This window comes from Notolabrus celidotus, chromosome 18, assembly GCF_009762535.1.
Source record: "Notolabrus celidotus isolate fNotCel1 chromosome 18, fNotCel1.pri, whole genome shotgun sequence".
Lineage (NCBI taxonomy): Eukaryota > Metazoa > Chordata > Actinopteri > Labriformes > Labridae > Notolabrus > Notolabrus celidotus.
Window position 1 is genome coordinate 21,881,916 of NC_048289.1, and position 27,983 is coordinate 21,909,898.

The window sequence follows — 27,983 nt, forward strand, 5'->3', positions numbered from 1 at the left end:
GACCTCAGAAGCAAAGAGACAGAAATAACATGATTTCAAATGACACAATTAACACTGTGCTTTATTCTTATAGAAATATGCTCATGTTTTACATAACTTTGTAGTTACAAATCGTAAAAAGAAAGAATATTAACGCTATTAGCATCACATAGCTTCTCTCCAATAAACAGGGGCATTGATGTCAAAGAGAAGCCTGATGTTACTGTGTGAAATGTTAAGCTCTTCCATACACTTTACAGGCTGTGTGTGCGTGCAGCTTGTTGCTCATTTAAGAGTGAAAGAGGCTTTGCTAACAGTAGCTCTCAAAGTAGTCTCCTTTTCTGTCCATCGTGGACCGACGTACGACTGACGAAGGGTCAAAGAGACAGGAGCTTGTTCTAGTGTGGAGAATTCGTACAAACCTGCTGTGAATTCTCTACAAATGTAGTACAAGGAAGGTGATCAGGGTTACACAGAAATGCTAAAGACCCCAGTCTCTGGGCCCAACCTTAATATCTTTATTCATAAGGTCATTTCTCTCCACCTGAATTCTTCTTCCCAGACTTCCTTGTTCTCCTGAGACACAGTTGAGATTCGCCACAGTGAAGGAGGAGCTTCTGACACAAAGTCTCAAAAAGTTGAGCTTTTAGCTGACTAGGGGTCTGCTCAGTCCCTCCTTGAGAAAAACAAACAAGTGAAGTCTCGCTCGTGGCGTTTGCTTTCCACTTGCTTTGTCCTTAAGACTATCAGTACTGTTTCCTGTACCATCTGGAGATACATTTAAAGTCTGCTACATAAGCTTCCACATGAGAGGAAGACGGTCAAGCTCAGTTCCTCTCAATTTGCTCAATGTCCAGCTCCCCTCCGAGCTGATACACGTCCTTCCTCATGCTACAGAGCCCCGCCCACAGAGGCTCACTGTCCTTCCCGTTAGTCGTCCCGGGCGTGAGGTCGCCGTAGTCTGAAGAGGTCCAGTCCGCTTCTTCAATAGTACGATCTGATGACATTTTCCCGGTGGTCTGCCCCTCTTTGGTCCGAGGCTGATTGCACTCAAAGCCGTTAGAGTCGTCCGTGTCAGACTGAGCGGGGCTCCTGAGAGTGAAGAGGCTCTGGTGCGACTCACAGATGTCCTCGCCGGTGATTCCAGGACAGCTCAGGCTGTGGAAATTCCGAAGTTTCTGTAATAAAGCAGAATAGAGTAGATGTTAACTGCTGTTTGTGCAGGTATGGGACAGTACAGGTACAATGGCGTTTTTGTTTACAGCTCATGGAGACTGAGAGAAACTATATAAGAACACTCAATTACATTCAAAGACAGGGCAGAGTTTTAGGGCCACATTTAGAAGGATCAAAAAAGACATTGAGAACTTTTTTTATATGTTTGAGGATTAAGTCGTAATAATATATCAATAAAGAGAAGTTTCAGTCTGTAGCTCGCCTTTGTGTTAAAGGGGAATGTTAAAGCTGCCTGCCCTAAAGTTAGTTGTTGTTAAGTTGTACTCTTTTTGTACAATGTTTTCAGAGTCCTGATACTTTTATTTTTTCAAGTTACATTCTGGGGCATTTTTGCCTTTATTGACAGGACAGCTGAAGAGAGACAGGAAATGTGGGGAGTAGAGAGTGGGAAGACATGCAGTGATCGGTCGACCGGCTGGGAGTCGAACCAGCAACCTCTGCAACGAGGACTATAGCCTCTATACATGGGGCGCTTAGACCACTGGGCCACCAGCACCCCGAGTCTTGCTACTTTTGACCATGTGGTGCTGATTCGCCAAAAAAATCAAGTATTTGGTTAAAGATGCTCCATGTTCCTCATTTTAATGCAGATAGCTCGCTGCTCTGCTAATATCCCCCTTCAAAATAAGAGACAGGCTAACCATGGAGTCAAACAGAGTTCATTCATTAAATTTACAACTTTATCTTTATATGTTAACGACTTAATTCTCGTAATGTGTGACTGGTTTTCTCTGAAGGCCTTACTCTCGTAAAATTATGACCTCATTCTTAAAATATGGCATCTTTTATTCTTGGAAATGTATTACTTTTCTCTTACCACTAAATCAATATTTCAACTTTTTTCAAATATTTAGAATTTATTCAAGTACATTTTTAAACTTAGTCTCATAAATGTACAACTGAATTTTTTTTTTTTAGTTTTGTAATATTGTGAATTTTCTCATACAACTGTTTTCTTGTATTATTGACTCTTCCCATACTAATGACTGCATCCTACAATTAAAAAACATGTTCCCCTCTAATGCGGCACTAATCCCCTTTGACCTTAAAATAGAGACACTATCATTATTATTATTTTCAATGTCATTTTATTTATTTTAAGGTTTTGTCTAAAACTTTCTGAAAATGTACAATTTATGCGTTACCCCTATTCATGTATTTATTTTTACTTTTTCTGTATTCGTTTTATATGTATAATATTCTGCCGATGTGTTTTCTGTACATGTTGATACATTCTGTACATACTTTTAAACATTTTGAATTTAAAACATATGTTTAAAAAATAAATATATAAGACACTAAACTGTATAAAACATACAAAATATATGAGAATTTCTGAGAATTTGGCACATTTAATTAATACACATGGATATTTTGCAGATCTAGTCCTACACATCAGGGTTTAGTAATAATAGATATGAAATTTGAACAACATGAAGGGTTTTTTTTTTTAAGCAGCATAGAATAGGATGCATGCATTCACTTAAAGCTACAGTGAGCAGTTTTAGCTGCTGATGACTGACTGTAATAGCGATGCCTCTTAATGTGCTACTACAGCAAAGGAGAGCATAGAAGATTGGTCAAGTGTAAAACAAGGTGATTAACAGCTTGCTGCCAAAACAGCTGTATATATATATATATATATGTATATATGTATATATGTATATGTATATATATATATATATATATATATATATATATATATATATATATATATATATGGGATGGGGGCGGATTTACCACTTTGTCCACAGGGGCACAAAAATCGACACAGAACAAGCGTTCCTCGGAGTAGCTTTAAACGTATTTGTAAAACCTTTGGTCTGGTAGCTTTAATTATGGTGACATATTGGGAAAGGAATTCTAAACACATTTCCTTCATTTTGGACCCAGAACCATGTCCCAACAAGGGCACAAAAACTAAAAGGCATACAGCCATCAGAAGGAAACAATCCTTCTACTGTACTCATAGCATGTGTGTGTGAGTTGGTGAGGTCAGAGCTGGACACTGAGCAGAAACCACTATAACAAAAAAAAAATACAAACGATTGAACGGTATAATTTTAGCATGCCTCACATACTGGAGCAACTGGTCGCTGGACGAGTACAGCTTTGGGACCTGAACCTCGTCACAGAGTGGCCAGATAGCCTTTAGGCATACATCACTCATGTAAGCCTTTTGACTCTGCTGGCCTTTCACTGGCACCGCACAATGAACACATACATCTGGGGAAAACTTCCTCAGGCTACATCCACATGTGCCAGCACTGCTGCAGGCGGGTCCTGTGACAGCTGTGCTTGCTGGAGTTGGGGGGCTTTATGACAGGCTTATCCAGCTAATGTGGAGGAGGCAGGACAGCTGCCTCATGCCCGGGCAGTGCCGTGTGAGAGCAGGAGGACGCAGGAGAATAAGGCCTCTGTGAGACCTCCTGTCACTTGTGAGCTTACGTAATAACTAACAGGCATGGGACTGTTGGAGACGGAGCTCACAGCCAAATGTCTGAACTACAACTGTGACCAATTGATAGGTTAAAGATTAAGCTACACTTTATGTGGTTCGGTATGTTGGTCCGAATATGAAATGGTAGAAAATGAAGAAAAATGACCACCCTATGATTCATGTGCAAGAAGTGTCTTTGAGGATCAACTACAAACTTTCAAATTGTCCCATTGAACAGGTATGGACCAAATAGTTATGGCACTTTTATTTCATAATTGACTTACTAATAACTTATACATTTGCTGTTGCATATCCAATAGAATTAAATCTTTGTTTCAATCATTAAATTGAAGAAAAAATAATACTTAAACACATTCATAATAAAAAAGAAGCAATAAATTATCTCCAATTGATAGATTTTTTAGTTCAAAACAATAGTTCTGAATTATTTTCAGTTGCTTATATATTTTTTTATATCTTTATTAACTGAGACAGATACTGTGCATGTTTTTTTTAATAACCTGGTGCAATTATCTGTGCAATAACTTACATCACTATCTATTCATCAGATAGAAGTGTACATAGTGTGTATATATCTGTAATATTTGATATAATTTTTTATTCTATTTTATTTTATCATTACTATTATTATTGTTATTATATTTTTACCTATGTAAGTACATTGTTTTATTCCCCTGTCCCATGTTGTAAGCTGCTGTAACAAAATAATTTCCCCAATGGGGGATCAAATGAAGTATATCTTATAACAGTTCTAATGGGCTAATGTTCAGCATGTATGAAGCTAACCAGTGGTGAAAAGATACATCATATATGGATAATTAAATCAGTTTTCCAATCAATACATTAATACACTGTAACACTTAGATTTTATTTTCCATCTTGAATTCAGTCAGCTGATGTTATTTTTCATAAATTAAAAAATATAATTTTTCCATAAAAAGTCCATAAATAAATGTATCAAATATAGTTTCAGCTGAGAGTTGATATAAAATGTAGCTGGTTGCACTAAATGCCCCTTTAATAAAGAAAGTAAGCACCTGAATTTAAAGCTCCTGTAAGGAGTTTTTGACTTGTTATGAAATAGACCAAAATTAACAGTAATGCCTTTTTATGACCTTATAAGGAAATCAAGACCATCAATGATGAGACTGGTGATTTCTATGTTGTAAATTGGAGTGGCTGTAAGTAACCGCTGTGAGGGGGTGGGTGTCAGGCCTTTTTTTGTTCTTTCACATCAGCACATACTCAGTGAGTGCTGTGTTTAACTGTTAAAGGAAAGCAGGACGAGATTTTTTTGTAAGAAAACACGACTTTCATACGTCCAGGACAAAAGTTGTAAGAAGTACCACTTTGTCCACAGGAGGCGCAAAAATTGAAAGTTCCTCCCAGGAGCTTTAAGCATGAAAAAATACAGCATAGATGGGGCTGATGGGAGTGTTAGTATTTTTACAACTGTTTTGCCATCCATCAAAGATTTTTGAGTAATCTATAGGTGCTTTTCCACCGCAGGAACTTTACCCCGGAACTAGGGACTTTACCCCTGAACTACATGTGTTTCGACCGGAGGAACAAGGGTCTAAATTTAGTTCAGGGGTAGAGAATCTCCCCCCTGAAAAGCCCCTGCTTGGGTCAGCACTTTTCAAAAGGTCTTGGAACTTTCGGTTGAACGTAACGGTGTTTGTGGAGTTTGCACAAATGACCAGAAATGCTTTACAGAGATCTTCTATTGCTGAAAAAGCTTCACCGGTTTATCTACTGATCCACCAATCACAGCCTTAGATCTGCAGACAGAGAGATCAAAACCAGCTCAAGCTCTGAATAAGGTGGTGCAGAAGTGTCATATGTAAAGTTATGATCTATGTCTGTGACCTGACAGCGGTGAGAAAGGTCTCCACACCGGGCAGCCGCAGTAGATCAAATGGGGCCCTGCTGTTTTTCTTGGCACTGGTCGAGCGGGTACATTTGTCAGCACCAGGCCAGTGTCACATTGCTGCCTTCTGCATTAGCACTTCAGGCTGAACCGTCAGGCCTCTGGCCCAGAGCATGGGAGAAAACTGATAAGGCCAAGAGCAGTCTGGACTAAAGTATAAAAAAAAGTTCCATTGACATTAAGTAAACTGAATATAGCTCAGACAGAGGAAGAGTTTCAGGCAGACAAACCCCTTATGACACTACAGTGAGGGTCATGAATCCATGCTGCCTGTATCCATCCATGTTGCTCTGCCTCCATCACTCCTCTTCAAATGAAATTGAGAAGTGAGCAGAAAGTCTCCTCATCCATACTGACCTTGACTCTCCGTCAATAAAAGCTGATCAATTGCTCATGAGGTCTGGCTGTGGCAGCGATCCACCCACTGAGCTGAATTTACAGAAATCAATATCTCTTTACCCAACATGCATCTCCTCAGTGCGACGATCCATAACCTCTGCCACAGCTGCTCTACTTCCTGACAGTCATGGAGCCCCAGCGAGCCCAGAGTAAACTACACCGCTCTGTGTGTGTGTGTGTGTGTGTGTGTGTGTGTGTGTGTGAGGACACTACAGAGACACACTCAGCACTGTGAGCAATCTCTGAATAGTAAGGTGACTTTGAATATTGATACGAAGATGCATTCGACAGAATCTACACACGATAAGTGTGTTGAGTGAGAGAGTGTGAAGTAAGTTTTAGTTTCCCTCCCTGACTGAACATCTCTTCCAACATTATTTCCTGCAACTTGGGGGAAACAACATTTTGATTGATTAAACTATTGTTTGCAATGTCAGAAAAGCTTGAAAACAACCTTTGATTGTAAGTTCCCCAAAATCTAGGTGACAATTTAAAGATCTCTTACGGTATTTGCTACTGACAGTCTAGGACAGGTCCCAGAGTGACTTTATTTCATAGTCATTTAAAAATTACAATTTTGACTTACCAACAAGTGTAAAGGTAAGAAAACAGTCAAAAAATAAGCACAATTTATAACAGTCTGTGGATAAACAATGTCAAATAGGTTGGCAGAGTGTGGCTAACAATAGCAGAGCTAGCACCACCTGCCTTCAGTCCTCCTTGCACGTTAACTTCCACATGCCTGTGCTGGTTACTTTAAAACTTTATCAACATTCTCTAATTCAAAATACTGCCAAACCACCCTGTGCTACAAGGTGCCATCTGTCATCTGGTTGGTTTACATCTGGCTAGTAGAGCAATATAGCATTATGGCAGCCACCATACACTGGAGCTTCAGCCCTGGCTAGTGGCAGTGGCTGAATTGCAACTTAGACAACATATGAACAGCATGTCAGGGCTTCAGTGATAAAAGTATTTATAATTTGTTTAGCTGACTAGGAATGGTGCCAACTAGCAAATATGACTACGTTGAACAGTTTAGTCCTCTAAATGTGCACAACGCTAGTCTAGAAGAAACGGAAATTCAACTAAGAATCACAAAAAAACAAGTAAAACCAAGCGAAAAACCAGCTAAGATAGCAAGACTACGTCCATGTTTCATGCAGCCTGAAGCAGAAGTCTGAATGAAGAGGGCATTCAATTTAAATCACCTTAAAAAAAAATAAACATAAAAGTAGCTTTTCAAACGTTTTTGAGGCAGAAATTGAAAAAGTAGCAAAATTAATTAGCGAATAAAAAAAAAAGAGAAAGAATTTATTATATCTAACAGCTTTTTTATGTTTCAAAGGCTTTGTCCAGCACTAACAATCGCAGCACCCTGATGCTCCTCTGTGAAAATATTGTCAGTGGCGTTGCCTCAGGCCCTTCTCTACACGCTGACCTCATCTATGTTTGAAGCATGTGTGTGTGTGTGTGTGGCGTCAGCTAGTCGTGACACAGCAGCGCCGTTGTTAAGACACAGATGAACTCCATGTGACTTCCTCTGTAAGGGGGGGAGGGGGGGCAGCTCTGTGTTTATGCAGTCACCGTTTGTGTGATATTCTACTATGTGTGTGTGTGTGTGGTTGATGGGCAGAGAGGGTGAGTGCCTGCCAGGGTTGTGCCTGGTTGACTTAAGATAGAGGATCCTCTCAGGCTGGTGACTTTGATAAGATCATTGCTTTTGTGAGATCAAGCTCATCTGATCTGCTGACTTGACTCCTAAACTCATGCCTTGATCGAATCATCCTTTTTTTCCCACATGAAAAGGGCAATCTTATTTTGCTTGGTGCCGTCTATTTTTAAGTGCAAAAAAATCCACACACCCACATCGAAAAATGTGACCCAGAACGGGCCCGCGTGAATGGATGGATGGCGGCTGTTTAATGACAGCGCCTGCAGAAACACTTTGAGGTGTGCTGAGGGAGAACAGACACAATGGCGTGACCTTCTTTGGAAGTGTTTGTTTATCCAACATGGAAGGGGCAGATTGCCACAACAGCAGAATATAACCAGCTAATGTGAGCGGAGCTTCCAGCTGGCACGACTGTTTCCTGAGGGGTCTGGTCCCATGCTGCAGACTGTGATCTTTGGGATCACATAAGAGGGCTGCTGGTTCAACTAATAAATAAAGCCACATAATTGCTTCTGATTCATTCTAAGTGTAATATTAAAAGCTGTTTTATACACTGTTTATACCAAGTGGATTTTCACAGATAAACACACCTTAGATTAAAGACAAACGGGTAGATTCCAGAGTTGGATGCCACTCTATAATCCTGATTTAGTTTGATAAAGTGTGATCTGTTCAGTACCAACCTGTGTCATCTTGGCCAGGTCCAAAGAGGGCCTCTGTTTGTGTGTGTCAGCTGGTCGTCTGCGCTTCACCCCAATCTTTTTGTCGTTCAGGACGCATGGTTGCGAGCGACTTCTTGCAAGGCCTCCCTGTCCGCCACGGCGCTCCAGTTCCGGGGTGGAGTCCGGGGAGCTGGGAGGCGAGGGTCCACGAGGCTCAGGGAGGCAGATCTGTTCGTGAGAGAGGTAGAGGGGCTCGGACGACAGGGGCGCGGAGGAGGAGGGCGTCAGGTTGGAGAAGGCCGATGGGCATTGGGGACGCTGGGAGAAGCAGGGCAGCTCTAAGGTGTTGGAGCGGGCGGGCAGGCTGAAGCTGGAGCTGCGCTGCATGGCCGGGAACCCCAGCACAGAGTTCGTAACACCCCCACGCTGGACGCTTCCGCCGCTGTGGCACCTCCTCTTCTCCACAGTTGTCCACACGCGGGAGCTCTGAGGACGCCAGGCGGAGCGGCAGCCACCCAGCTCGTCTGAGCAGGACAGGGACCGACACTGCCGCTTGCTGGGGGGAGCGGTGGAGTGTGAAGACGCAGCCTCTGTCAGGTTGAGGTCTTGCAGCAGGCTGGTGATCGTGCTCGAGGTAGAGCCCACATCCCAATCCCAGGCGGCTGAAGTCTTGTGCACCTCTGGCAGGACGTCCCACAGGCTCTCCAGGCTGGTGCCAACCGGCCTCTGCCCGATGGAGCAGCTGTGACCCACCTCGTGCCAGCGGCTTGTCTCTGAAGGGAGACAAGAAAAAAGACCGGGACCATTTTAATCAAAGTCTTTAAAGCAGAGACGACAGACGAGACCTACCTGAGGAGAAATATTTGCATACTAAGACCCCTGAGATCTGGCAAAGTGAAAAATAGTGATGATTAGTTGGTGATTTTGACTGTAATCCTTTGTCTTTTCACAAATACATTCTGCCTGTTTGGGAAATATGCGAGCACATTTGTGCGCATGTGTCTCGGAGTCCACTCTGAATGAACTCAGGGTTTTCTGTTTGGCTCTGTGTGACGTTCTCATTCTGTTGAACCTGTGAACCTTGTGGCCCGACAGTGACTCTTCTGTTTGTTTTATTATTTTTCTGTGACTCACGGGAGACATTTTTTTAACAACAGGACGTTTAGAAATCGCATGTGTCCCCTGTTAGCCAGCTCGTTCATCATTCGTCTTTGCACTTTAATTTATGTTCCCAGACTTTTTATGGACTTATTTGTACGACACTTCAAACCAAAGTGTTAGCCTAGCTTAATTTATTTACATCTATTCATTTGGCACCCGGCATGAGAATGCAAATTAACTCTTAACTTGAAGGCTTTGAAATTAGATAATGGCTTACTTTTTGAGAACACATGCCAAGATTAGTCGACTAGTCACAATGACATTGATGACTAATTTAATAATAGACTACATTGTTTATTTGTTGAAGCTTTGTTTTTCTCTTGAAACTGCCGCTGTACTTTTTGCTGTCTTGTCTGCCTTTCTGTCCTTGACACACATGCGCTGTAATAGTAATCGAGGTCAGCCGTGATGTCACCGGAAAAGTTATGCCCAAACAGTAGCATGGCTAGCCGGCTAAGGAGCTCGAAAGTTTGGGAGCATTTTTCCAAAACAAAAGAAAACAATGTACAATGCAAAATCTGCAAGGCAGAACTTGCCTTCCATGGCAGTACGACAGCGATGCACGAGCATCTGAAAAGGAAGCACGTCGTGGCTGATTCAATTTCTGACAAAGAGGAACAGACTTCTCTGTAAGCTAATTGGCTAGTTAGCTGCTAACATTAACGTCAACAGTGAGCTATTTACTTAGTATTCATAGTGCAACTATACATAGTGCATAGTTTTTGGTTCCATTTTACCACGCACTAAACATTTACAGCTAAAAATGTTTAAGGCCAGAGTTGTGCCTTCATTTTATTTTGCACTATCACATTAAAAAATGTCAGAAATGCTGCTACAAGCTGCAAAGTTCATTAAAAGTGGAATGAACTATCATCTTAATTGTCTTTATTTTTAGTTAGCACATACCTTAAACACTTTAAGCTGGAAACGAGTGATGGTTATATAAGAGCAGCTGCATGCTGGTGCGACAAGCTGCAATTTACGTATGATCCGATTCGTCGACTAATCACAAAAATAATCGGTGACTAGTTGATTATCAAACTAATCGTTTGTGGCAGCCCTAAACACATGTCAAGGTGATCACAGGAAGAACAAAAAACTACATAAGAAGGACTTTCGGCATGAATCTTTGAGAAGTAATTGGCCCGAGTTAAGGGGAGATAAAACAGTTTTTCGTGCCAAGGGTCCATGGTCATGAGAGGTCATGTTCGGCAGCCCTAACACAGATAACTCCCCTGACTCTGTTCCAGTCTAGGTCAGTGCGTTGATGCCAGCATGTGTACTTTGTATTGACACTACTCGCTGCTTTGCGTAATTGGCACTAAAAATAAACCCTGTCCTCCAGGCACTGCTTTAGTGTCACAGTGTGAGCACGGCTTATTGGGAAAGGGAACAGAGCTCACTGACTCTATCAGACTTTGTCTTTGCTGGAGCTTGATAACATGTGAATAACCCATCATAAACACCACACTAAAATGTTGTTGTTGTTTTTGTTTGGATCTGATTGAATCTGTATCAGATCATGTGTCATAACTAGCTGACTCCACACCAGGGCCCAGAAAAAAACACCTGTTATTGCCACAACAGAAACTCCCTTGAGTCACTGAATGGGTCAGCCAACTGAACTGGTCAGTCAACTCTGAGTCAGATACTGAACGTCGAAGCCACTGCCCACTCCTGGTATGCACAAAGTCTATTCTTCTGCGCCAGAGATAAAATCCCCAAAATACCATGTGCAGTACACGCGCAGGGTGAGGAACAAAGGGCAGTGTTAACAACACCTACTGGGGTTGATGTGTTCTGCCAGTCTTACGCACTCCTATGCCAAGTTACCCGAGGACAGAATGCCATTTAATCTTACAACACAAAGACTGTAAACACACTTACTCATAACGCAGGGTAAGCTAAGGTTACAAGCCTTTATAGTCAGCACCATATTTCCAACTGCAGGACAACACACCTGTCTGCAGCGTTGGAGCGCGCAGGAGTGCCATGAGATCCCCTGCCAAAGATAAGCCACTAGCGCACAGTCATTAACGCACATTCATCTTGGCAGAAACACCTGTCAGACATGTTCCACATAATGCTGTGTGACCGCAGACCAGATGCGGCAGAGGCCGGCTTGCTGCCAATAATTTCTCAGAAATGTTACAAAAAAGAGAAGCACCCCCCCCAAACAACTGCTGTCGCCCCAACACGTGGCGTTTTCTTGCCCCTGCGTGCTGCTGAAGACAGCTGAAGGTACATGACTAGGCTGGGATGGGAAGTTAGTGACTTTGGCTGCAAATAGAGGCTTTAAAAAAAGAAAGGTAATGGTGTGGGAGTGGAGGAAATTGAGAAATTAATCACAAGATGACACATGGGGCCTTCATATGTTGCTCTACTGTATTAGTCATAGCAAAGGTAGGGGTTCCTCAAATATTGGAACCCATTGGGTGTTATCTGACACAATATTTATCCTTTGGGGCTTCAGGCAGTGTTGTTGTACTTGAATCTACAACTAGGACTCAAGCCCTGATTTTCAGGACAGGTGACTTGACTTGTACTCGAGCACTGAAGCCTCGGTCTTGGACTCAAACTAGGTGTTTTTTTTTGTCTTAAGCCCTAAAAATGTATTCAGTTTCAAGCCAGGGTTGACACGCATGTTTACTTGCATGCGTGTTAACAGATGTTGATCTTATTCAGCAGCAGTTACTGCCAGAATGCATAGAGAATAGCCATCAATCATTAATTTGATTTATAAGATTTTACAGTAATTGCAAGCAAGAGCAGAGCAACATGTATGGCAGCCCTGTTCAATTAGCATCCCGAAAGCAACTGCCGAGTGATTGTGACTTGGGTCCGGCAAGAAAAACATCTTTTACTAACACTGACAAGTTCTTACAAAAATTCATTTATGCACTTTCAGATGTGACCAAAACAAAAGATGGTGTGTTCCTAATCTGCACTTTAACATGTGCTTGTATTTACCTGTAAAAATGTGTTGAAGTTATGTGTTTGAAAAGTAAGATTTAAAGAAGCAGTGTTTCAGCATAGGTTTAGTTTAAGTGCTGCTCTTTTATTGGGTTAATGCCCTTTTGGATGTGGCAATACGTTAATAAACATCCAGTGTGTTTGTTATCTTATCTATTTGTTTTTCTTTTAAATGGTTAACTTTGCTCAGTCTGCTAAAATTGTCCGGCCCAGCTTGTGTCCTTAGTCTGAAAATCCGGCCCGACCAAATTTTTAATTGAATCGCCCTGATGTATGGTATGTAAAGGACAGTTTAAGAATAGACAGGTACAAGCTCAAGCTTGGACTGGACTGGATTTACAAATCTAGTAGCAGGCAGGTGAGAGAGGACGAGCTTCAACTCCTGCTATGAGAAACAGAGTTGGTTAACTGGATGTGGTGATGAGTGATGCCTTTTACTGCGTTCCTTATTTGATGTTTCAAAAAGTCGGCACCGAAGCATTGTGCACAACAACTGGGATTACGAGACCTAAAAATAGACTGTTTGAAAAATGTGAAAGTTTTATCTCTTTCTTTTTGTTTAGCTATGAAGTGCCTTGGCAGTTAGTCCTCAAATGTAACCCCCCAAAAATGTATCTCACTGGGCTTGACTCTAATTTTTCTTTGGTGACTCAAACTCGACTAGGACTTGAACAATGCAGACATCAGACTCAACTCAGACTCAAGGTTTGCTGACTTGACTACAAAGCTAGCTTTGGGTGTAGCCGGTGGTGAGTGATGAAGGATTTTCTTTTCCATTCTTTGCCATTTTCATGCTGTTACAGTCAAACTAACAAGAATGGAGGTGGTGTTGAAACACAGCATCGAAAAGTGGACTGTTCACTGACTGCTGATGGGTTTGGAAATTGCATTACAGCCCAGTGTGTCCTGTAACTTTTTGCTCTCCATGAGAACCAAACTCTGGCCACACAACAACACATTCTGTCATTTTATGTAGAAATGTAAATCTATTTTAAGTCTTTGTTGCTGTCGAATAACAGGACTATGCATCACTGTTGAAAAGAACTTTGTTTTGGTGTCTATAACTTTAATCAATTCCATATTTGACATTTTTTTCAACTGCAACCCCAAAAGTTTTACTGCTACTAAATTGCTACTTTGGGTTTTTATTATCACTCTTATAACAACATGAAAAATGGCAGACTCTTACCCATGAGTCCACAAGAGAAAAGTGCAGTCCCCTGGGTCATGGTCTGTGCCTGGAACTGGAACTGCAGAAATGCAAAGAGAGATCCAGATCAGGTCAGCGAGCCAAAAAAACTAGAAAGGACCTTAAAAAGCTTGACATGAAAAGAAGTGCAAGAAGTTTAAACAGAATAAATCCACAATAAAAGACTAGTGTCATATTTTCTGTGCGTCTTACTCGTCCCTTGGGTGAATGCTGTAACACATTTTTGGCTAATGAGGACTAAGTACAACCCGTCAACAGAGAGAACTCCACTGTAAATGCCTCTGATTGACACTCCGCCTTAAAAAATGGTGACTTCATTTCACGAGGCTGAGAGTGCAAACACAGTCCACATTAGTCAGGGGGGTTTCTGACTCCGTGCTCACAGAGAGGCTTTCTACTGCCCTGTGTGCTGATTACAAAATGAGTCCGAGTTTCTCAGCCAAGTGAAACTAAAACACCCCATTGTCGTTTTTAGTGAAATAAATGGAGCGCAGGGAATTCAAATACTAGATGACAAACACACTGCTGATAACAACCGGCAGCTATTATGATGCAGTTATTGCTGATTGTAGAATAAACATCCCCCTTTTTACAAATCTTAAACATCCAAATACTTCTTTTGGCTTCACTTCCCGACAGTCGTGGAGGGAACGTGTGTGAATTTTCCGATGAATGTGACCCAGGGGAAGCCAGGGGAAGGTAAAAGTCAAGTTTGAGGACTTATTACAGTTGAATGAAAATAGGAAAATGTAAAAGTGAGCTGGCACAAGTTTCTGGATTTAGAGCGGCACCAATGACGCCTGTTGGCGCAGCTCCTCATAAAAAAAAAGATGACACATTTCACACAGAAAACGCTTACACAAGTAGAAAGCCACCTCTCACCTGGCCCAAATCTGTACTTTTGGAGGTTACATCGTCGGCGCCCTTCTTTTCCAGTGTTTTCTTGAATATGATCACCATGGCAACACACATCCTTGTCCCAGGTGGTTCCAGTGAGGGCAGGAAAAGCTGGCGGCCATCTTGGCGGGGATACGGTGCGAGCAGGGGCCGGTTTCTGGTTAAAGCTTAAGACAGCAGGCCTCGAACTCCTGCAGGAATGTGCTTCACTCTTCGGCCCGATCCTGAGCGGACACACAGGGATGAGCACCGGATTAGAATTCAGTACATTTCTGACATTCTGTGGACCATATAAGCAGAGAACAACCCCAGCTGGATTGGGCAGAACAGATCCCTCGGGTTCAAGCCTTGAAACACGCAAACCCAAATGCTCTCTCTTTAGGGTTCATGGAGGGCGAGGGCTGGATTCACAGCAGTTAGTTACTACATACACTCATGCTGGTTAGAGTATTTAACTAGTTTCTCAACTTTTCATTTAGCAGATTCAAGTCACAATGTCCATGCCCCTGCTTCCAATACAAATGTCTCAGATGTGTGATGTCATCCCAAATCATCCCACCAGTGTGCCCGCATTGAAGGTAGTAACAAGAATGAAAATGTCACTGTGAGCTGGCGGAGGCGAGACAAAGCTGTGTGTGTGTGTGTGTGTGTGTGTGTGTGTGTTTATGTGTGTGTCTGAGAGTGTGTATATGTCAAGCTGTGTGGTTAGCTTGTGCTTCCGCCTTAACACAAAGTGAGATCACACACTGTGACACCAATGTTACATTCTTTCATCATTATGAAAGAACAAAGACGTGATGAACGTTGAGTTGTTTTATTATTGACTGCATGTAGAATGGACACAACAACAATTCTGTGAGGCCATCATTTTCAGAGCTCTCTCTGGTGGCTGGCTGCAGTATAGGTCATAAAACCTGCCTCCTCCATTATAAAACATGCTTCCTATCAATAGTTATTTCATGTTAAAAAGAAGGGGTGTAACGATTCATCTACTACATCGATGTATCGATTTATATTCCTATGATCCGACTACATTGATCTGTCCTCGGCAAGTTGGCCTTCTGGACGACACATATCGATCTAACATTGTTTTAAAAGGTGATACATCGATTGTATTGATACTAGGAAATAACACATCAGATTTAAGCACGGCAGACTTTTTATGGATGTGTTTTTTTTGCACTTTTAATGATAAAGACGTTAAACGTTACTCAATACAGGCTGCCTGTCTGTGACGTCATTGCCACGCGCCAGCAGACAACAAAACATAGCATGGCGGATGACAGAGGAGAAGGCGGCGTGCAAGAAATTATCAAGCCATCATTGCGGCCCAGCTTGTGGAAACACTTTGGCTTTTGCAAAGACAGAGATGTTCTAAATAAGTCGCTCGCTGTTTGTAGGATATGTAAAGGTCAAGTAAAGAACCATGGCAACACGACAAATCTATCCAACCACCTACTAAGGTGCCATGGGATTTCACACAACGTCGACCGTCCAGGCACCTTTTGCAGCGTTCCCGCAAGGTAACATCAGCTCTGCAGAAGCCTCAGGCCTCACCAGCATGTTTAGTCAGAGACGAGTCTAAAACTCAATTTGGGTGAAAAACATCACGGCAACAACAGGAATCTAGGACTGTCCAGTATCAAGGTGTTTACTTCACAGTTACACTGGTTGAATTTTTGGCTAAAAAGTTACTAAATCAATTGAATTGTATCGTTCTAAATGACCAATATCGTCCTTTAACTGTATCAGCAACCACAAATCATGACACGTACAGAATCGTTGTTAAAAAGAATCATTACACCCCTATTAAAAAGATGCTTGATTTACAGCTCTGTTGACTAATGCAGCCTTCTGCAGTATTTTTCACTGGACTAGCAGAGTTGAGGTAGACGGGTGAGATTAAAGTGGCGAATACTGACACGAGAGTCACCGAACTCTCCATTAGATGAGCGTCTGCTTCAAATAAACTCTTGAATCTGTTCTACTGTGGACCAACCTGAGGGATCTTTGGCGTTTCATTTTTCAGTCAAATGCGTGTTTTGGTTCCTGAACAGAGTGTGATGTCAGTCCCTTCACTCTACCAGCCTGATAGGGATTCCTTGGCTCCACCAGAGTCCATCAAGGTGGAGCATTCTAAATAGTCAATGTGTGTTACAGTACTTTTGGGTGCTTGCAATTTGAAGTTTGCTGATGAGAAGTAGAGTTGACTAGAGTGGTGGATTTTCTGGAATATTGCACCAGAGAAGTGGGTTAGTCCCAAGTGGCAACCTCCGGTCTAAAAATACGAGTCCAATGCAGAAGTGCTAAAAACTACAGTTTATCAAGGATCCTCTTGAGGCTGGATCCAGAAGTACTGGAAACCACATACACACCAATTCAAATAAGACGATCTTTACAGCAGAAATAAACATGTTTACAGCCTGGTACAAAAGATGAGGGTAGTCTGGATAGCTAATTTCTCGATCAGCACACGCTGCAGGGGGGTGAATTTTTTTTCTAACGCAGCAATTTAAAAGATATTGAGATTACGAGTCTCCAAAGAGAGGCACAGCTGACTTGATTGACAGGAGGGAACACTGTAGCTGTTTGCTAGGAGGCTCTAACTCCGCCTCTTTACGTCACAATCACTCAATAGCAGCAATATGGCTGCCGCCGACGGTTGGCCTCACAACAGCGCTTCAGAAACAGATGTCATGGATACTACGTCCATATTTCGTAGTCTATGGTTAGTCCCCAGTGGTTTTAGTTTGAGAGGATTTCTACTGTAACCAGGCCTTGTAGAGCAGATGTGCTTCATTAAGGGTAAGGATTAAGTTCAGAGGCACCTGTCAAGTTAGCAGGGATTGGGAATTTGATGCTTAAACATCAGATTTTTGGTGGATTACTCAGATGAACCATCAAGTTAATCTCACAAGCACTCAAAGTACAGAAACTTCAACTCTTTGGTATCCAAGTTACTGTAATTCTCCACTCTGGCACTCTTGTTTCAAACTTGTTCAACATCAACAAAAGTTGAAGATGAAAGTCTCATTCGAGTGAGCCGACATCACCACTCTACTTTAATTCGCAAGGCGCCGCCGACGTCTCATATGCTGGTTTGTAAGTTCACTTCCCTGCGACCTTGTCACCAAAACATGAACTCTATACCTTGTTTTGTTCTTGTCTGTCCATGTGGAGGATTATCAGTCATCTGAGTGAGTGAGTTTCCTCAAAGTGTTCCACACTGGAGCGCACAGAGAGGAGTAGAGCAAAGTCAAAGTTGTGTAATTGAATACTCAGGGGCTGGCTGAGAATAGCTGACCTTGCGGTTATCAAAACAACCCTCCTCGCATTAGTGCTGCACCACGGTTACAGTGAAACAGCTGATTAGCCACAGATGTAAATCTAGGTAATCGTTACAGAAAGTTCTCAGTTAGCTGGGGTAGGGAATCCAAACACAGCTGGGGGGGGGGGGGGGGGCAGAAGACGGTGTGAGGATGCCTGCGAGGTCAGAGGGGGTCTGTCTGTTTGAATGACAGGACAACTGCAAGCACAAAAAAAAGAGGGGGGACAAGAAGATACAGTGTACGTGAGACAAAAGAGGGCTCTGTGCAGAAGATGAGACACCGTGGGAAACAAAAGAGGCGACATCAGAGGTAGTGGGTGATGGGGTAGTGTGTGTGTGTGTGTGTGTGTGTGTGTGTGTGTGTGTGTGTGTGTGTGTGTGTGTGTGTGTGTGTGTAGAGAGAGAGAGAGAGAGGCGTATGCAGCATCACAAGACCCTGAAGGAGCTGACATACAAGAGGAGGAGGTGTTTGCATTCAGCATATGATTTCCATTACTAACACTTATCACGTCAGGAAAACAGCTTCAACACGAGGATGTTTTTACCGAGAGAGGTTCAAGGACGTCCGGCAGCTTTAACTTGAGGACTCAAAGCAGCAAAGAAAGCTGATCAAAGCTTGGAAATGGGCTTGTACAGTGTGTGACCATTAACTACAGCAGTCTGTGTTTCACAGCAGAGGCATCGAGGGACTTTCTGGTGTAGAGGATGCAGTTATATTACCCTTAATGGTGCTGTGATGAATGCAGATGGCATTGACACAGAAAGAAAAAGCCTCGTCTGGAGAAATCTAATTGGCAAAGTGGAGTTAAGTTAAACAAAAAAAAACAGTGGGATGTTTTACTTTGCTAAGAATAGGTGCATTTCGACCAAGAGTTGCAGGGTCTTTTAGCCCCCAGAACTACTTTCCCAGGAACTAAAAGGTTCCTGTGCCCCCCATTGGGTCTGTGTTTCGACTGCAAGCTGAAGTCCTGGGTAGATTGTGCAAATCAGGCCAGTGACGTATGTAGAAAAAAAACTATATTAAATAATATTTTGAAATCTTAATAAAAAACTAAACTAGAGGCGTTTTTCAACCACAGGAACTTTACCCCTGAACTACGTGCATTTCGACCGGAGGAACCAGGGTCTAAATTTAGTTCAGGGGTAGATAATCTCCTCCGTGAAAAGCCCTCGCTAGGGGGGTAGTACTTTTCAAAGGTCCTGGGACTTTCGGTTAACCGTTACAGTGTTTGTGGAGTTTACACAGTTGTTGAAACACAGAGGGAGTTCCTGGGAATGCGTGTAGTTTAATTATTTATTAAGATTTCAAAATATTATTTTTTTCTCCCAATGTCACTGGCCTGATTTGCACAATCTACCAGGGACCCCGCGGTCAAAACGTAGACAACAATGGGGACTAGAAGACCCTGGAACTCTTGGTCGAAATGCACCTTAGGATACATTCCCAGGAACTCCTTCTGTGTTTCAACAATTGTGTAAACTCAACAAACACTGTTATGTTCAACCGAAAGTCCCAGGACCTTTGAAAAGAACTACCCCGCCAAGCAGGGGCTTTTTATTGACCCCTGAACTAAATTTAGACCCTTGTTCCTCCGGTCGAAACACATGTAGTTCAGGGGTAAAGTCCCTAGTTCCGGGGTAAAGTTCCTGCGGTCGAAAAACGCCTGTTAATGGGTTAAGTGAGCTCAGTCCTGACACTCTGGACTCTAATCCACATCCATAACTCTACGTAACAGAAATTTGACAATCGATCAATCTTTCTTGTGTTCAGGCATTACGTTTATACCCTAATAAATCTGTTGTGAGTGCCTTAAATGGGCGAGGTTTATAACATAATCATAAACATTCCTCAGCTCCATGACATAAGTTGAACACACAATTATTAAAGCCTGGCCTAGCCCCACAGCCTTTGAAGAGCACCCTTGACAGTTTGTGAATGGAGAGCCTGCTTTTTCGTGTACAGACAAAGCTGTAGAGCAAATTTAAGCCCGACTTGCACTTCTTATTGAATGCACTCACCTCGTACTTAATGCACTGCTAGCTTCAGAAGTGCAGCTTTAAACTGTCAAAAAGATGCATCCACAATTTGAGTGAAACCCCCCTTTTTTTTTTTCTTCAAAACCCTGAATCACCTCCATAATGATGCCGTCGTTATCTGGAATCAGTGGGAGCTTTTCTGCTTCTGCGGCCCCGATAGCTCTTTATCTGGGCTGGGGCAGCAGCCACCGTGACAACTGAGAAGTCTAATCTCTGAGAAGGGGGGGGGAAGAACGTTGTATACGGCATTTCCCCTCAGACATGGCTTTCCATCACATGCGATGACTGCAGAAAAAAAAAGTCTGCAGCGACAACAACTGTGCCATGGACGGGCCTTGATGGGACGCCACACATCCTTTGTGGTCACTGAAGAAGCCTTTCAAGCACCGCTACTTCGGGGGTGTCAGAAATAGCGAACTATCGCACGTCCTAGAAGAGCGCAAGATAGGCTGAGAGAGGAAACCACAGGGTAGATTGGGTCATGGGTAAAGCCGAGGCCTGCTTTAGAGACAACTCAACGTCCAAGCATGAGCAGAACTTGTCCTATTTCTTGTATAACATTTGATGTGGGAGCACTTTATAGTAAATTACATTTCTTTTAGTCTTCAATTTGCAGTAAAGTCCAAGAAGACTAAAAAAGTGTCAGCTTAGCCGTTACAATAAGAGTCTGAACTGTGCTCGCCCATCAAAGCTGTGTTTCCCAATTAGAGCAGCTTTTCCATACATTGCTCAGACTGTAATCCCACTGGTTAGGCCAACATTACATAAGGATTTGGCAGCTTTGTGTCTGACTGACAATTAGAGCTAATACTAATCCATTTTATAGCACTTAGACAGCTGGTGGAAAACAACATTGTCTGACAGCATTTTTGCAACTTGTACAGGCAATTCAACAAAATTGTATCAATCTGTTAAGAGGTCGTCATTAGGGGTGGGAATCGAAAAACAGATCTGACTTAGAACCGGTTCCAATTGATCAATTCCATCGGAATTGTGAAACCTCAAATGTAATTGATTCTTCTTAGCGATTCACTTCCCAGCATGACATCATGTCACGTCACGTCACGTTACGCCACACCACGTCCCGATACGCAACACCATGTCACGTCACGCCACGTCCATCCCGTCACGTCACGCCACACCCGTCACGCCACATCACGCCACGCCACTCCCGTCACGCCACGCCACGTCAAAGCACTTTTTTCCAGGCTCAAGGGTCCAGATCCGGACTCATGTGACCGAGAATGAGGTCCACCTATTGTTCAGTATGTTCAAGTTCGATATGTTCATGTTCAGTCTTGTGCAGACATGATTTTGGAAAAAATAAAATGGTTCCTTTTGGTGCGGAAGACTGTGTAGAACTACTTTCTTTCCCCTCAAAAAAATACTCAGGAATCGTTAGGAGAATTGATAAAGAATTGGATCGATAAGCAGAATCCAAAATGGCATTGACATTGATAACATTTTATCAATTCCCACCCCTAGTCGTCATTCATGCTTTCATTTGTGCATTGGGACACAAACTTCACAAAAACGCTCTGATGTCAATCATTTCCATTTTTTGACATTCCTCATTTGACATCCCACTTTGCATGGCGGTCAGATCTGTGTCCTTCCCTCAACAATCCCAGGATTGTGGCCGTCTCTGTAATCCGAGCATCTGCTGAGCACCTGAGACGGCCCAACTTGAGGGATTTGTGCTACTCTTCTTCCCCCCGTGTTGCTTGCGAAAGGAATGCTGGGTAAAAAGTTGAGCTGTCCCTTTGCACTGAAAGATTCCCTCTGAGAAAATATGCATGTTTCAGAAAAGATTGTTTCCCCAAGCTATTGGCATAATTCTTTGAGTGTCACGGCTTGCACAGGATCCTTATTTGGACTCTGCAGGTTCACATGTCCTAATGGAGGGTGTATGTTGACAGAGCATGTCGTAAAAAGCAGACAAGGCTTTTGAAGGTCTGATAATTCAATGACAAACCAGTTCTTTTTTTGCACAACCATGCAATATTTTCACTGTGATGATTCAATGTCCCAAAGCTTAAATTCCAACCAATCTTCTGGTCTAAAAGGCAAGAATTACTAATCTGCTTTCATACTAATCCCCCAGCTGTGTGAAATATACTTGATTCTGATTGGTCGGAACCCCGATACAATGCTTAATGATTCTGCATAGCAAGAGCAACGCCAGGGACAACCACATCACACACGTCATATCAAATCAATCTGCAGAATAGAGACGGGCATATTTACTTAATCTATGATTTCACCTCTGCCTGTTGACAATGTGGCAAATACATTCTCTCCCGATAGCATCAGTGAACATCTGATGGGTATTTTTAATAATACTCTCAATTTATTAGGAGAGCACAAAACTTTAGATGTGTGGTTAATATCTGATCAGTCACTTGCAGGGAAAAGAAGACGAGGCACAGCAAAAAACTAGTAAGTGATAGTGCAAAATGTGTCAAGCAAATTGTAGAACACAGACACAGCAACCACAAACCTCAACTTTGTATGGGCTTGAGCAGGGTTGCAGGACTGGTTGAGTGAGAAGAAAATGCCAACAGAAAAGTTACAGGCAAGAGGAGGAAGTTATACAGATGCTGCTGTTATTTTCTGCATCTGTTAAGAATGCTTATTTGCTAGCCGTTTGAACAGAAATATAAATTCTGACTAGCCAACTAGTCTAAAGGGGAGGAAACCCTCCGACAAAATACTAAAAAATTAGCAGTTTATGTGCCACGGCTGAATATGGGATCACAGTCTGCGAGTAAACTAGGTCACATTTACACAATGCGGCTACGTCGGCAGAGCTAGCATCACCAGCCTTCGATCCTCGCTGCAGGTTAACAGTCACATGCCTGAGTTTGTTATGCTTCGTAACTTAGATGCCATCTGACATCTGTACTTGTTTACAATTGGATGGTAGCCATCATCAGCTGGAAGCTACTGATGCTATAGCTTAGATCAGGGAGTAAAACATACGGCCCGCGGGCCAAAACCAGCCCACAAGAGGTTCCAATCCGGCCCTCGGGATGACTTCGCAAATTGAAAAATTGCAGAGAAGACATTTACTGCAATTTTTCAATAAGTAACTGCTGTTTCAAATGTGTCCTCTAGGGGGTGCGTACAATCAAACGGCTGATGGAGTGCACCTGAATGGCGCTCCAGGACTTTTATTCTATGGCGGGGGAAAAATAATATTTGCAGTTTGCATAATCAGGTTGAATTTCTTAGACTTTTTAGAGCTCTTCAAGATCCATTCAACACTAGAGTTTACGTATGTAGAAGCGGTGGATCCACTATTTTCGGAAGGAGCCTCATATCATGCATGTGCTTACCATACATGTGGGTGCATCATAGGTGCGCTCCTTCACTACTAACACTAGCACTACTGTGTCAGGTGACTGGGAAACCTGTGTGCTTGGTGTGTTCGCAGCAGGTTTCAGTGCTTAAAGAACATCGTATTTGTCCTGACTATGAGACTATGTAAAAAGATAGTCCATGTAATGTGAACATTTTTAGAATGTACTTGTACTTTTTTTGGGCTAAAAGGGAAACATTTGAAGTAGTCGTTATTTACAGGTTATTTTGTTGTGATTTTACTGGTCCGGCCCACTTGAGATCAACTTGGGCTGTTTGTGGCCCCTGAACTGAAATGAGTTTGACGCCCCTGGCTTAGACAAAGAGATGACAGGCTTTTCCGGCCTATAATAATAAAAATGTTAACAAGTTGTTTTTTTTACCGACTTGTAATTCTGGTGTGAACTAGCAAACATCCCCGGATTCAGCTTTAACATGAATGAAAATGTTATGTTAAATGTGATTTATTACAGTAAAGCACGCTAATGTTTAGATTATTGTGAATGAAATACTAAACAGAGGGTCTTTTCTCACCCTGTTGGGATTCTATTTCACTTGACAACCTGCTCACTATACAGTAAGACTTGCAAGAAAGTAGTCATCCAACTGGAGCTACAGCCCCTGCTAGTGGTGGCACAACACAACATATGAGCAACATATCTGGCCCACATTAATAAAGTTATAAATGATGTTTAAAAGACTAGTACATCTGGTGCAGACTGGCGAGGGTAACGGTTTATAGTTTAGCAGACCAAACACGCACGTCCCTAGTTAACACACAAAACTGTCTTTTATGGTGCCGTCATTAATTTGTTGCCACAAAGGGCAGGTGCCACCGCGCTTTGCAACGGCTGCCTCCCTGAAAAGAACTGTATGAAAACTCATTGTAGGCTGCCGGCTAGTCCACAGCTGTCTGCGTGTTCACAGAAATTAAGGGGATGTCAAACAGGAGGCACACTCTACATTTAAAGCAGGCAGTGAATAGTCAGAAATGAGCATGGCTGGGAGGCTTCAATAGTTGGTTATCAGGCTCAGTAGAGGGCCTGGGGTACAGCCAAGGTCCCACAAGCATGCAGCTGCCCACTTACCATAAACACAAAGGCTCAGCATGGCTATGCATGGCAGCCAAGGAGGCCTACGTTTTCAAGCAGGCCTGCTGTTTAATTATCTCATACATAATCACTCGCACTGTATATATTTGTCCGGAACAAGAGCTTTGTTGAGCGTTGTAATCGAGGCTTTCAACACACCTGTCTGGAGAGGGAGAGACGTGTTGTCCACTTGAATGCCAAATCTTTTAATTACAAAGCGACATATTCCAACTCTCACGGCAGAATCACATTGCATTTTAATAGTCCCATATGAGGAAAGTCACATCTAGTGAATGCAACCCTGTAAAACTAACAATCCAAATTAAGAATGGAAGGGAAAGAGCAACTCAAGGTTTTATATGCAGGAATTCATCCATCCCCCACACTGACCATATATGCATTCACGAAGCATCATGACAAAGCAAGGGAACCATTTTTTGCCTCGGATAAACAATGTCACAACAATGGCTTTACAATGCACAGGAACAGAGAGAGTCTTACAACGTCACTATTTTCTCTCTGATATACTAAGAGTGAAAGAGGAATCATCTGCAAACTCTGATAGGAAGCCTCTTTTGTACTTCAGCTAAAGCTGTTCAACAGTTTTTCAGATGAGCTTGCCAGCCCTCCAGGTGGATGCCTCTCAGTTTCAGAGAAAAAAAAGGCCCTGAAAACTGAGCTTGCCCAAGTAACCAGCACAAACAGTCCCTTAAACCCCCTTTTCCAAAATCCCTCATGAAAGGGAAATGAGTTTGGCAAAGAAAGTGGTGTGACGGGAGCTCACAGAATGTTACACGCAGGCTACAGAGCAAACAGGATTTTGAACTCGACTGAAAGGCCAGAAGGAGCTGATGTGAAAAATGAAATATACATGCACAGAAAGTAAAATGATACCCTCACATTCAATCTCTCCTTTCTCTCCTTTTATGCTTGTAATTTATGCATGGTTAAGCCACTTGTGAACTTAAGCAGACTCATGGCCAAGGGACACTCTGAGGAGTTCAGGTTTAACAAGCTCCTGTGTTTATGATCCCACAGAGCACAAATTGCAGAATCTGCTGGATTGTATGTCAGCCAGCCGTGTCTTCATACCTGAGGGGAAGGTTAGCTAGATAGAGATAAGACAACATTCCTCTGCAACGGCACAAACTGTAACATACATTAAAAGGAGGATGAAGTATCCCTGCCACCAAATGATGTGGCATCAAGTGTTGAGCTGTGCACCCATTGGCTATTAAAGTACCTAAGCACTTATCTCACCATGCATGGGTGAAACCCCCACTTAGTGATCTGAGTGTTTGTGCTTCAAAGCTGACCAATTCACATAAAATGCGTTTGATCCAAGGAGGGTTGTTTCTCTTTGCAAGCATCATGGGAGTTTTGATCACTCTGCCAACTATTCTGGATGAGTTTGGGCAAAACAAGCCAGCCATACTTTCTAGACTTATATGTAAAAGGTGAATGGATGAATGGATGATACCGACATGGAAAGTAGTAAGTACCAGTGATCTTTTTCTTAGCTTGACATGTTGTATTTATGTTATCGATTCACAAAGTTTATTGACATTGTTTTAAATCAGCCTCCCTTGTGACATTTCTACGGTGGCCCTGAAGGACAAAACAAATTCACATTTAAGGAAACAAATTTACAAAAGATGAAACACTTTTACAAAGCTGGAGACAATTTTACAAACGACGGAACACTTTTACCATTGAGTCTGACTCCTTTTAGCCTGACTCCATTTAGCCTGAGGCTATGTGGTCTGAGGCCGTTTCATCTGAATTCTGACACATGATGAAGGTTTTGAGGAGATATGATGCTTTTTCAGCTGAGGTCTGACACCTCTCTCTGAGAACCGAGGATGTCCTAATATGTACACCATGTCCATCTCCGTTTGGTTTCTCTCCATCAAAACAAACTTAAAGACTCGTTTCCACCAAGCAGTCTGGTATGGATCAGTAAAGTTTGGTACGGGGTTGGATCGGTAACGCCTGATCCTGTTTGCGTTTCCATATCCAACCGTGCCCTACTTGGTAGGCGGCGTGTAAGCCGGATGCCGATAGCCGCGTCAGCTACATAATAGCGTGACGTCATGACAGCGCGACATAGTGTACCCCGCTAATAAATGCAACGAAGAAGAAAAACACGAAACTGTAAACAAAGAGGAACAACTTCCCGAAGTCCACTGGAGATTTAAACATGGCGGGGTTATGTGTTGTTCTTTATTACCGCTGTCGCACGGGAAGTGACGATTCTTTCGACCAATCAACGAACTGCAGTGTTTCTAGCTCCACCTTCTGGGGTCGGATCGGTAAGTCTGGCACCCCAACAGAGGGGTACCAAAAAGTGGGACAGTACGGCTCGATAATTTGGGGACCTGTCCCGGTTTTAGTCAATGGAAACGCCACAAAATGCGTGCCGTACTGAGACGAACCGAACTGAACCGCTTGGTGGAAACGGGGCTTAAATGACCGCTCACTCGATCACTTCCGGATCACTTCTGGTATTTGGTACATTCCCTTTCCGTAAAAATGAAATGTTAATTTGTTTCAGAAATGGTAAAACTGCTCCGTCGTTTGTAAATTTGTCTCAAACTTTGTAAAAGTGTTTCTACTTTTCTAAATATGTTTCCTTAAATCTAAATTTGTTTTGGCCTTGGTAAAAGACCTTTGCTGATGTTATTTTGTTTTATAAAATGTAAAAAAAAATCCTTAAATTTACAGTTATTTTGGCCTTGGTAAAACTGTTTTGCTAATGTCAATTTTGTTTTATAAAATGTTAAATTGTTTCCCAAAATGTAAATTTGTCTCCAACTTTGGAAAAGTGTTTCATCTTTTCTAAATTTGTTTCCTTAAATGTAAATTTGTTTTCTTAAATGTAAATTTCATTTGGCCTTGGTAAAAGTGTTTTGCTGATGTAATTTTGTTTTATAAAATGTAAAAATGTTTCCCAAAATGTAAATTTGTCTCCAACTTGTGTGTTTCATCTTTTGTACATTTATTTTGTCCTTCAGGTCCACCGTACATTTCCCCCCATTGATGTCTCCATAAGTCCTCTGGTTGGAATAAAAGGCATAATAAATGAATAATAAAGCAGCTTTTAAGCAAGTAACACCCCAGACAGGACACAGGCGACAAAGATAAGGCTGTAACCATGAGGAAAAGCTGCTAAGCTAACTACTAGGAGTAACAAAGAAGACTACTCTCTAAAAAGTCACTTTCCTATAAATGTGTCAGCTTTAAAATAAGTCTTCCTGTGAGTCTCACACTTTGAAAACACAAGGCAGCATCACACTCACCACTTTATAAACTAGCTTACACTTCCTAAAGTTTAGCTAGCACCAAAAACTTACAAAAACTACAACTTACAAGCATCACGGTGAGAGTCTCGGGAGCTCCAACAACACCACCGGGCTGCTGCTTACTTTGGCTGGACCATGCTGTGTTTTTCTTTCTGCAGAAATGTAGAACAAGGCAGGAAGTGGAGCGAGCAGGTCACCTCACGTCCTGCTTTAGGCAGCTCCTGCAAACTACAACATTACCCCAGTGCTCTACTGTCCAAGCCTGCACGCTAATGAGCCTGT

The 27,983-nt window shown here is 42.4% G+C and overlaps 1 protein-coding gene across 1 annotated transcript; it reads right to left on the bottom strand.

Annotated features, from left to right (window-relative positions):
• Positions 1–33: 33 nt before the first annotated feature.
• On the bottom strand, positions 34–27,977 carry fam53b (family with sequence similarity 53 member B). The gene is made up of 5 exons (XM_034708084.1): positions 27,769–27,977; positions 14,569–14,807; positions 13,666–13,726; positions 8,364–9,115; positions 34–1,157 (listed from the first exon to the last, which is right to left on the bottom strand). Exons 2-5 carry the CDS (start codon positions 14,656–14,658, stop codon positions 807–809), a joined length of 1,254 nt encoding a protein of 417 aa, XP_034563975.1. The 5' UTR covers positions 14,659–14,807; positions 27,769–27,977; the 3' UTR covers positions 34–806.
• Between the last annotated feature and the right edge of the window lie 6 nt (positions 27,978–27,983).

What these genes read in the sequence shown, in the direction of transcription:
- fam53b (XM_034708084.1), bottom strand. Translation starts at nt 14,658, where the DNA reads ATGTGTGTTGCCATGGTGATCATATTCAAGAAAACACTGGAAAAGAAG. An exon ending in AAAGTACAGATTTGGGCCAG is followed by an intron (nt 13,727 to 14,568) that starts GTGAGAGGTGGC and finishes GCATTTCTGCAG; the next exon opens with TTCCAGTTCCAGGCACAGAC. An exon ending in ACCTGGCCAAGATGACACAG is followed by an intron (nt 1,158 to 8,363) that starts GTTGGTACTGAA and finishes GCTTTATTACAG; the next exon opens with AAACTTCGGAATTTCCACAG.